Source organism: Telmatherina bonti, assembly GCF_933228915.1.
Source record: "Telmatherina bonti genome assembly, chromosome: 23".
Lineage (NCBI taxonomy): Eukaryota > Metazoa > Chordata > Actinopteri > Atheriniformes > Telmatherinidae > Telmatherina > Telmatherina bonti.
Window position 1 is genome coordinate 30,212,735 of NC_136632.1, and position 12,089 is coordinate 30,224,823.

At 45.9% G+C, this 12,089-nt stretch overlaps 1 protein-coding gene across 1 annotated transcript in view; it reads right to left on the reverse strand.

Moving 5' to 3' along the window:
- ptpro (protein tyrosine phosphatase receptor type O) overlaps positions 1 to 12,089 on the reverse strand; it is a 138,229-nt gene that overhangs the window by 79,435 nt on the left and 46,705 nt on the right. The window contains exon 11 of the mRNA XM_079262982.1: positions 502 to 665. Within this exon, the coding sequence (XP_079119108.1) occupies positions 502 to 665 (164 nt within the window). The remainder of the gene's footprint in view (positions 1 to 501; positions 666 to 12,089) is intronic.

Here is a 12,089-nt window from a genome sequence, read left to right on the forward strand (position 1 = left end):
TTGGATCCTGGAACTGTTTATTAGCAGAGGTTCATTTTAATTTACTTAAAATTATGGATTGTTCACAGCTATTTATGTATATGTTATATTGTTTTAATTCATTTTATGCATTTATTTAACATTTAAATCCTTTCATTTTAAAGATAAGATTTGTTTATGTCATTCTATTTATGTATCTTACTGTTAGTATTTATACTTTTTTTTTCTGTGACTAAGTTCTTTAATTTATTTTATTTAATTGTAAATAAAATCAGGAATGTAGATGTTCAGACAGATTCTGGGTGAAACATCTTTGTTTCTTTCATCACATTGTCTAAACCAGGGAGTCCCAACCCGGGTCCTGGAGGAACGGTGTCCTCCAGGTTTTCCATGTGTCCCTGCTGAAACATGGACTGGATCTTTGAGAAATCCTGTTTTTTCTGGATCAGGTGATTCGTAACACGGAAGACAAAATGTCAGAGCGGCAGCTCAGCGTCTTGGTCAGGTCCAGCAGGGACATACGTGGACGGAGAAGCTCTTCTCGGGTCCCTTCTTCCCGACAGCGACGATCTGCCAGTGCAGCATCCTGGAGTGAGACAAGTCGATGAAGAGCTCGCCGTACGTCCAGCGGACAGTCAGGATGCCCTGAGCGTAGTCCACCGAGGAGATGTGAGGAGCCTCGGGAGCTGCCGGAGAACAGGTCACAGCATGAGGAACAGTTCTACTGGTTCTGGTCTAGCAACACTTTCACAAACGATATCTCAATAAAAACAAATAGAATCAAGAAAAATAGAAAAACTATTAAAACTAAAGTCAAACAATTTACATTTAAAAAGTGAATAGAAGAATTAAGAAGAATTAATTAATCACATGATAAAAACTGAATATAAACAGGACTGAAGTGGATCATGGACTGGACTAATATGGATCATGGACTGGAGTGATGTGGATCATGGACTGGACTGATGCGTATCATGGACTGGAGTGATGTGGATCATGGACTGGACTGAAGTGGATCATGGAAAGGACTGAAGTGGATCATGGAAAGGACTAAAGGGGATCATGGAAAGGACTAAAGGGGATCATGGACTGGAGTGATATGGATCATGGACTGGACTAATGTGGATCATAGACTGGACTAAAGGGGATCATGGAAAGGACTGAAGTGGATCATGGACTGGAGTGATATGGATCATGGACTGGACTAATGTGGATTATGGGCTGTAGAGATACGGATCATGGACTGGACTAAAGGGGATCATGGAAAGGACTAAAGGGGATCATGGACTGGACTAAAGGGGATCATGGAAAGGACTGAAGTGGATCATGGACTGGACTAAAGGGGATCATGGAAAGGACTGAAGTGGATCATGGACTGGACTAAAGGGGATCATGGAAAGGACTGAAGTGGATCATGGACTGGACTAATGTGGATCATAGACTGGACTAAAGGGGATCATGGAAAGGACTGAAGTGGATCATGGACTGGACTAAAGGGGATCATGGAAAGGACTGAAGTGGATCATGGAAAGGACTAAAGGGGATCATGGACTGGACTAATGTGGATCATAGACTGGACTAAAGGGGATCATGGAAAGGACTAAAGGGGATCATGGACTGGACTAATGTGGATCATAGACTGGACTAAAGTGGATCATGGAAAGGACTAAAGGGGATCATGGAAAGGACTAAAGGGGATCATGGACTGGACTAAAGGGGATCATGGAAAGGACTAAAGGGGATCATGGAAAGGACTGAAGTGGATCATGGAAAGGACTAAAGGGGATCATGGAAAGGACTGAAGTGGATCATGGAAAGGACTAAAGGGGATCATGGAAAGGACTAAAGGGGATCATGGAAAGGACTGAAGTGGATCATGGAAAGGACTAAAGGGGATCATGGAAAGGACTAAAGGGGATCATGGACTGGACTAAAGGGGATCATGGACTGGACTAAAGGGGATCATGGAAAGGACTAAAGGGGATCATAGACTGGACTAAAGTGGATCATGGAAAGGACTAATGTGGATCATGGAAAGGACTAAAGGGGATCATGGAAAGGACTGAAGTGGATCATGGACTGGACTAAAGGGGATCATGGAAAGGACTAAAGGGGATCATGGAAAGGACTGAAGTGGATCATGGAAAGGACTAAAGGGGATCATGGACTGGACTAATGTGGATCATGGACTGGACTAAAGGGGATCATGGAAAGGACTGAAGTGGATCATGGACTGGAGTGATATGGATCATGGACTGGACTAAAGGGGATCATGGAAAGGACTAAAGGGGATCATGGACTGGACTAATGTGGATCATAGACTGGACAAAAGTGGATCATGGAAAGGACTAAAGGGGATCATGGAAAGGACTAAAGGGGATCATGGACTGGACTAATGTGGATCATGGAAAGGACTAAAGGGGATCATGGAAAGGACTGAAGTGGATCATGGACTGGACTAAAGGGGATCATGGAAAGGACTGAAGTGGATCATGGAAAGGACTAATGTGGATCATAGACTGGACTAAAGGGGATCATGGAAAGGACTAAAGGGGATCATGGACTGGACTAATGTGGATCATGGACTGGACTAAAGGGGATCATGGAAAGGACTGAAGTGGATCATGGACTGGAGTGATATGGATCATGGACTGGACTAATGTGGATCATAGACTGGACTAAAGGGGATCATGGAAAGGACTAAAGGGGATCATGGAAAGGACTGAAGTGGATCATGGAAAGGACTGAAGTGGATCATGGACTGGACTAAAGGGGATCATGGAAAGGACTAAAGGGGATCATGGAAAGGACTGAAGTGGATCATGGACTGGACTAAAGGGGATCATGGAAAGGACTAAAGGGGATCATGGAAAGGACTAAAGGGGACCATGGACTGGACTAATGTGGATCATGGACTGGACTAAAGGGGATCATGGAAAGGACTGAAGTGGATCATGGATTGGACTAAAGGGGATCATGGAAAGGACTGAAGTGGATCATGGATTGGACTAAAGGGGATCATGGAAAGGACTGAAGTGGATCATGGATTGGACTAAAGGGGATCATGGAAAGGACTAAAGGGGATCATGGAAAGGACTGAAGTGGATCATGGACTGGACTAAAGGGGATCATGGAAAGGACTGAAGTGGATCATGGATTGGACTAAAGGGGATCATGGACTGGACTAAAGGGGATCATGGAAAGGACTGAAGTGGATCATGGATTGGACTAAAGGGGATCATGGATTGGACTAAAGGGGATCATGGACTGGACTAAAGGGGACCATGGACTGGACTAAAGGGGATCATGGAAAGGACTAAAGGGGATCATGGAAAGGACTAAAGGGGACCATGGACTGGACTAATGTGGATCATAGACTGGACTAAAGGGGATCATGGAAAGGACTGAAGTGGATCATGGACTGGACTAAAGGGGATCATGGACTGGACTGAAGTGGATCATGGACTGGACTAAAGGGGATCATGGAAAGGACTAAAGGGGATCATGGACTGGACTAAAGGGGATCATGGACTGGACTAAAGGGGATCATGGACTGGACTAATGTGGATCATAGACTGGACTAAAGGGGATCATGGAAAGGACTAAAGGGGATCATGGACTGGACTAATGTGGATCATAGACTGGACTAAAGGGGATCATGGACAGGACTGAAGTGGATCATGGACTAGAGTGATATGGATCATGGACTGGACTAATGTGGATCATAGACTGGACTAAAGGGGATCATGGACAGGACTGAAGTGGATCATGGACTGGAGTGATATGGATCATGGACTGGACTAATGTGGATCATGGAAAGGACTAAAGGGGATCATGGAAAGGACTAAAGGGGATCATGGAAAGGACTAAAGGGGACCATGGACTGGACTAATGTGGATCATGGACTGGACTAAAGGGGATCATGGAAAGGACTGAAGTGGATCATGGAAAGGACTAAAGGGGATCATGGAAAGGACTGAAGTGGATCATGGACTGGACTAAAGGGGATCATGGAAAGGACTAAAGGGGATCATGGACTGGACTAAAGGGGATCATGGACTGGACTGAAGTGGATCATGGACTGGACTAAAGGGGATCATGGACTGGACTAATGTGGATCATAGACTGGACTAAAGGGGATCATGGAAAGGACTAAAGGGGATCATGGACAGGACTGAAGTGGATCATGGACTGGAGTGATATGGATCATGGACTGGACTAATGTGGATCATAGACTGGACTAAAGGGGATCATGGACAGGACTGAAGTGGATCATGGACTGGAGTGATATGGATCATGGACTGGACTAATGTGGATCATAGACTGGACTAAAGGGGATCATGGAAAGGACTAAAGGGGATCATGGAAAGGACTAAAGGGGATCATGGAAAGGACTGAAGTGGATCATGGACTGGACTAAAGGGGATCATGGAAAGGACTAAAGGGGATCATGGAAAGGACTGAAGTGGATCATGGACTGGACTCAAGTGGATCATGGACTGGACTAATGTGGATCATAGACTGGACTGAAGTGGATCATGGAAAGGACTGAAGTGGATCATGGAAAGGACTGAAGTGGATCATGGACTTGACTCAACTGGATCATGGACTGGACTAATGTGGATCATGGACTGGACTAAAGGGGATCATGGACTGGACTAATGTGGATCATAGACTGGACTAAAGGGGATCATGGAAAGGACTAAAGGGGATCATGGACTGGACTAATGTGGATCATAGACTGGACTAAAGGGGATCATGGACAGGACTGAAGTGGATCATGGACTGGAGTGATATGGATCATGGACTGGACTAATGTGGATCATAGACTGGACTAAAGGGGATCATGGAAAGGACTAAAGGGGATCATGGAAAGGACTGAAGTGGATCATGGACTGGACTCAAGTGGATCATGGACTGGACTAATGTGGATCATAGACTGGACTGAAGTGGATCATGGAAAGGACTGATGCGTATCATGGACTGGAGTGATGTGGATCATGGACTGGACTGATGCGTATCATGGACTGGAGTGATGTGGATCATGGACTGGACTGATGCGTATCATGGACTGGAGTGATGTGGATCATGGACTGGACTGAAGTGGATCATGGAAAGGACTAAAGTGGATCATGGAAAGGACTAAAGGGGATCATGGAAAGGACTAAAGGGGATCATGGACTGGAGTGATATGGATCATGGACTGGACTAATGTGGATCATAGACTGGACTAAAGGGGATCATGGAAAGGACTGAAGTGGATCATGGACTGGAGTGATATGGATCATGGACTGGACTAATGTGGATTATGGGCTGTAGAGATACGGATCATGGACTGGACTAAAGGGGATCATGGAAAGGACTAAAGGGGATCATGGACTGGACTAAAGGGGATCATGGAAAGGACTGAAGTGGATCATGGACTGGACTAAAGGGGATCATGGAAAGGACTGAAGTGGATCATGGACTGGACTAAAGGGGATCATGGAAAGGACTGAAGTGGATCATGGACTGGACTAATGTGGATCATAGACTGGACTAAAGGGGATCATGGAAAGGACTGAAGTGGATCATGGACTGGACTAAAGGGGATCATGGAAAGGACTGAAGTGGATCATGGACTGGACTAAAGGGGATCATGGACTGGACTAATGTGGATCATAGACTGGACTAAAGGGGATCATGGAAAGGACTAAAGGGGATCATGGACTGGACTAATGTGGATCATAGACTGGACTAAAGTGGATCATGGAAAGGACTAAAGGGGATCATGGAAAGGACTGAAGTGGATCATGGACTGGACTAAAGGGGATCATGGAAAGGACTAAAGGGGATCATGGACTGGACTAAAGGGGATCATGGAAAGGACTGAAGTGGATCATGGACTGGAGTGATATGGATCATGGACTGGACTAATGTGGATTATGGGCTGTAGAGATACGGATCATGGACTGGACTAATGTGGATCATAGACTGGACTAAAGGGGATCATGGAAAGGACTAAAGGGGATCATGGACTGGACTAAAGGGGATCATGGAAAGGACTGAAGTGGATCATGGACTGGACTAAAGGGGATCATGGAAAGGACTAAAGGGGATCATGGAAAGGACTGAAGTGGATCATGGAAAGGACTAAAGGGGATCATGGACTGGACTAATGTGGATCATGGACTGGACTAAAGGGGATCATGGAAAGGACTGAAGTGGATCATGGACTGGAGTGATATGGATCATGGACTGGACTAAAGTGGATCATGGAAAGGACTAAAGGGGATCATGGAAAGGACTAAAGGGGATCATGGACTGGACTAATGTGGATCATGGAAAGGACTAAAGGGGATCATGGAAAGGACTGAAGTGGATCATGGACTGGACTAAAGGGGATCATGGAAAGGACTGAAGTGGATCATGGAAAGGACTAATGTGGATCATAGACTGGACTAAAGGGGATCATGGAAAGGACTAAAGGGGATCATGGAAAGGACTAAAGGGGATCATGGAAAGGACTGAAGTGGATCATGGACTGGAGTGATATGGATCATGGACTGGACTAATGTGGATCATAGACTGGACTAAAGGGGATCATGGAAAGGACTAAAGGGGATCATGGAAAGGACTGAAGTGGATCATGGACTGGACTAAAGGGGATCATGGAAAGGACTGAAGTGGATCATGGACTGGACTAAAGGGGATCATGGAAAGGACTAAAGGGGATCATGGAAAGGACTAAAGGGGACCATGGACTGGACTAATGTGGATCATGGACTGGACTAAAGGGGATCATGGAAAGGACTGAAGTGGATCATGGATTGGACTAAAGGGGATCATGGAAAGGACTGAAGTGGATCATGGATTGGACTAAAGGGGATCATGGAAAGGACTGAAGTGGATCATGGATTGGACTAAAGGGGATCATGGATTGGACTAAAGGGGATCATGGAAAGGACTAAAGGGGATCATGGAAAGGACTGAAGTGGATCATGGATTGGACTAAAGGGGATCATGGAAAGGACTGAAGTGGATCATGGATTGGACTAAAGGGGATCATGGATTGGACTAAAGGGGATCATGGACTGGACTAAAGGGGACCATGGACTGGACTAAAGGGGATCATGGAAAGGACTAAAGGGGATCATGGAAAGGACTAAAGGGGACCATGGACTGGACTAATGTGGATCATAGACTGGACTAAAGGGGATCATGGAAAGGACTGAAGTGGATCATGGACTGGACTAAAGGGGATCATGGAAAGGACTAAAGGGGATCATGGACTGGACTAAAGGGGATCATGGACTGGACTGAAGTGGATCATGGACTGGACTAAAGGGGATCATGGACTGGACTAATGTGGATCATAGACTGGACTAAAGGGGATCATGGAAAGGACTAAAGGGGATCATGGACTGGACTAATGTGGATCATAGACTGGACTAAAGGGGATCATGGACAGGACTGAAGTGGATCATGGACTGGAGTGATATGGATCATGGAGTGGACTAATGTGGATCATAGACTGGACTAAAGGGGATCATGGACAGGACTGAAGTGGATCATGGACTGGAGTGATATGGATCATGGACTGGACTAATGTGGATCATAGACTGGACTAAAGGGGATCATGGAAAGGACTAAAGGGGATCATGGAAAGGACTGAAGTGGATCATGGACTGGACTAAAGGGGATCATGGAAAGGACTAAAGGGGATCATGGAAAGGACTGAAGTGGATCATGGACTGGACTCAAGTGGATCATGGACTGGACTAATGTGGATCATAGACTGGACTGAAGTGGATCATGGAAAGGACTAAAGGGGATCATGGAAAGGACTGAAGTGGATCATGGATTGGACTAAAGGGGATCATGGAAAGGACTGAAGTGGATCATGGATTGGACTAAAGGGGATCATGGATTGGACTAAAGGGGATCATGGACTGGACTAAAGGGGACCATGGACTGGACTAAAGGGGATCATGGAAAGGACTAAAGGGGATCATGGAAAGGACTAAAGGGGACCATGGACTGGACTAATGTGGATCATAGACTGGACTAAAGGGGATCATGGAAAGGACTGAAGTGGATCATGGACTGGACTAAAGGGGATCATGGAAAGGACTAAAGGGGATCATGGACTGGACTAAAGGGGATCATGGACTGGACTGAAGTGGATCATGGACTGGACTAAAGGGGATCATGGACTGGACTAATGTGGATCATAGACTGGACTAAAGGGGATCATGGAAAGGACTAAAGGGGATCATGGACTGGACTAATGTGGATCATAGACTGGACTAAAGGGGATCATGGACAGGACTGAAGTGGATCATGGACTGGAGTGATATGGATCATGGAGTGGACTAATGTGGATCATAGACTGGACTAAAGGGGATCATGGACAGGACTGAAGTGGATCATGGACTGGAGTGATATGGATCATGGACTGGACTAATGTGGATCATAGACTGGACTAAAGGGGATCATGGAAAGGACTAAAGGGGATCATGGAAAGGACTGAAGTGGATCATGGACTGGACTAAAGGGGATCATGGAAAGGACTAAAGGGGATCATGGAAAGGACTGAAGTGGATCATGGACTGGACTCAAGGGGATCATGGACTGGAGTGATGTGGATCATGGACTGGACTGAAGTGGATCATGGAAAGGACTGAAGTGGATCATGGACTGGAGTGATATGGATCATGGACTGGACTAATGTGGATCATAGACTGGACTAAAGGGGATCATGGAAAGGACTGAAGTGGATCATGGACTGGAGTGATATGGATCATGGACTGGACTAATGTGGATTATGGGCTGTAGAGATACGGATCATGGACTGGACTAATGTGGATGATAGACTGGACTAAAGGGGATCATGGAAAGGACTAAAGGGGATCATGGACTGGACTAAAGGGGATCATGGAAAGGACTGAAGTGGATCATGGACTGGACTAAAGGGGATCATGGAAAGGACTGAAGTGGATCATGGACTGGACTAAAGGGGATCATGGAAAGGACTGAAGTGGATCATGGACTGGACTAAAGGGGATCATGGACTGGACTAATGTGGATCATAGACTGGACTAAAGGGGATCATGGAAAGGACTAAAGGGGATCATGGACTGGACTAATGTGGATCATAGACTGGACTAAAGTGGATCATGGAAAGGACTAAAGGGGATCATGGAAAGGACTAAAGGGGATCATGGACTGGACTAAAGGGGATCATGGAAAGGACTAAAGGGGATCATGGAAAGGACTGAAGTGGATCATGGAAAGGACGAAAGGGGATCATGGAAAGGACTAAAGGGGATCATGGACTGGACTAATGTGGATCATGGACTGGACTAAAGGGGATCATGGAAAGGACTGAAGTGGATCATGGACTGGAGTGATATGGATCATGGACTGGACTAATGTGGATCATAGACTGGACTAAAGGGGATCATGGAAAGGACTAAAGGGGATCATGGAAAGGACTGAAGTGGATCATGGACTGGACTAAAGGGGATCATGGAAAGGACTGAAGTGGATCATGGACTGGACTAAAGGGGATCATGGAAAGGACTAAAGGGGATCATGGAAAGGACTAAAGGGGACCATGGACTGGACTAATGTGGATCATGGACTGGACTAAAGGGGATCATGGAAAGGACTGAAGTGGATCATGGATTGGACTAAAGGGGATCATGGAAAGGACTGAAGTGGATCATGGATTGGACTAAAGGGGATCATGGATTGGACTAAAGGGGATCATGGAAAGGACTAAAGGGGATCATGGAAAGGACTACAGGGGACCATGGACTGGACTAAAGGGGATCATGGAAAGGACTAAAGGGGATCATGGAAAGGACTAAAGGGGACCATGGACTGGACTAATGTGGATCATAGACTGGACTAAAGGGGATCATGGAAAGGACTGAAGTGGATCATGGACTGGACTAAAGGGGATCATGGAAAGGACTGAAGTGGATCATGGACTGGACTAAAGGGGATCATGGAAAGGACTAAAGGGGATCATGGAAAGGACTAAAGGGGACCATGGACTGGACTAATGTGGATCATGGACTGGACTAAAGGGGATCATGGAAAGGACTGAAGTGGATCATGGATTGGACTAAAGGGGATCATGGAAAGGACTGAAGTGGATCATGGATTGGACTAAAGGGGATCATGGATTGGACTAAAGGGGATCATGGAAAGGACTAAAGGGGATCATGGAAAGGACTAAAGGGGACCATGGACTGGACTAAAGGGGATCATGGAAAGGACTAAAGGGGATCATGGAAAGGACTAAAGGGGACCATGGACTGGACTAATGTGGATCATAGACTGGACTAAAGGGGATCATGGAAAGGACTGAAGTGGATCATGGACTGGACTAAAGGGGATCATGGAAAGGACTAAAGGGGATCATGGACTGGACTAAAGGGGATCATGGACTGGACTGAAGTGGATCATGGACTGGACTAAAGGGGATCATGGACTGGACTAATGTGGATCATAGACTGGACTAAAGGGGATCATGGAAAGGACTAAAGGGGATCATGGACTGGACTAATGTGGATCATAGACTGGACTAAAGGGGATCATGGACAGGACTGAAGTGGATCATGGACTGGAGTGATATGGATCATGGACTGGACTAATGTGGATCATAGACTGGACTAAAGGGGATCATGGAAAGGACTAAAGGGGATCATGGAAAGGACTGAAGTGGATCATGGACTGGACTAAAGGGGATCATGGAAAGGACTAAAGGGGATCATGGAAAGGACTGAAGTGGATCATGGACTGGACTCAAGTGGATCATGGACTGGACTAATGTGGATCATAGACTGGACTGAAGTGGATCATGGAAAGGACTGAAGTGGATCATGGAAAGGACTGAAGTGGATCATGGACTTGACTCAACTGGATCATGGACTGGACTAATGTGGATCATGGACTGGACTAAAGGGGATCATGGAAAGGACTAAAGGGGATCATGGAAAGGACTGAAGTGGATCATGGATTGGACTAAAGGGGATCATGGAAAGGACTGAAGTGGATCATGGAAAGGACTGAAGTGGATCATGGACTTGACTCAACTGGATCATGGACTGGACTAATGTGGATCATAGACTGGACTAAAGGGGATCATGGAAAGGACTAAAGGGGATCATGGAAAGGACTGAAGTGGATCATGGACTGGACTAAAGGGGATCATGGAAAGGACTGAAGTGGATCATGGACTGGACTAATGTGGATCATAGACTGGACTAAAGGGGATCATGGAAAGGACTAAAGGGGATCATGGAAAGGACTGAAGTGGATCATGGACTGGACTAAAGTGGATCATGGAAAGGACTGAAGTGGATCATGGAAAGGACTGAAGTGGATCATGGACTGGACTAAAGGGGATCATGGACTGGACTAATGTGGATCATGGACTGGACTAAAGGGGATCATGGAAAGGACTGAAGTGGATCATGGATTGGACTAAAGGGGATCATGGAAAGGACTGAAGTGGATCATGGACTGGAGTGATATGGATCATGGACTGGACTAATGTGGCTCATAGACTGGACTAAAGGGGATCATGGAAAGGACTGAAGTGGATCATGGAAAGGACTGAAGTGGATCATGGAAAGGACTAAAGGGGATCATGGAAAGGACTAAAGGGGATCATGGACTGGACTAAAGGGGATCATGGAAAGGACTGAAGTGGATCATGGACTGGACTAATGTGGATTATAGACTGGACTAAAGGGGATCATGGAAAGGACTAAAGGGGATCATGGAAAGGACTGAAGTGGATCATGGACTGGACTAAAGGGGATCATGGAAAGGACTGAAGTGGATCATGGAAAGGACTGAAGTGGATCATGGACTGGACTAAAGGGGATCATGGAAAGGACTAAAGGGGATCATGGAAAGGACTGAAGTGGATCATGGACTGGACTAATGTGGATCATGGACTGGACTAATGTGGATCATGGACTGGACTAAAGGGGATCATGGAAAGGACTGAAGTGGATCATGGATTGGACTAAAGGGGATCATGGAAAGGACTGAAGTGGATCATGGAAAGGACTGAAGTGGATCATGGACTGGAGTGATATGGATCATGG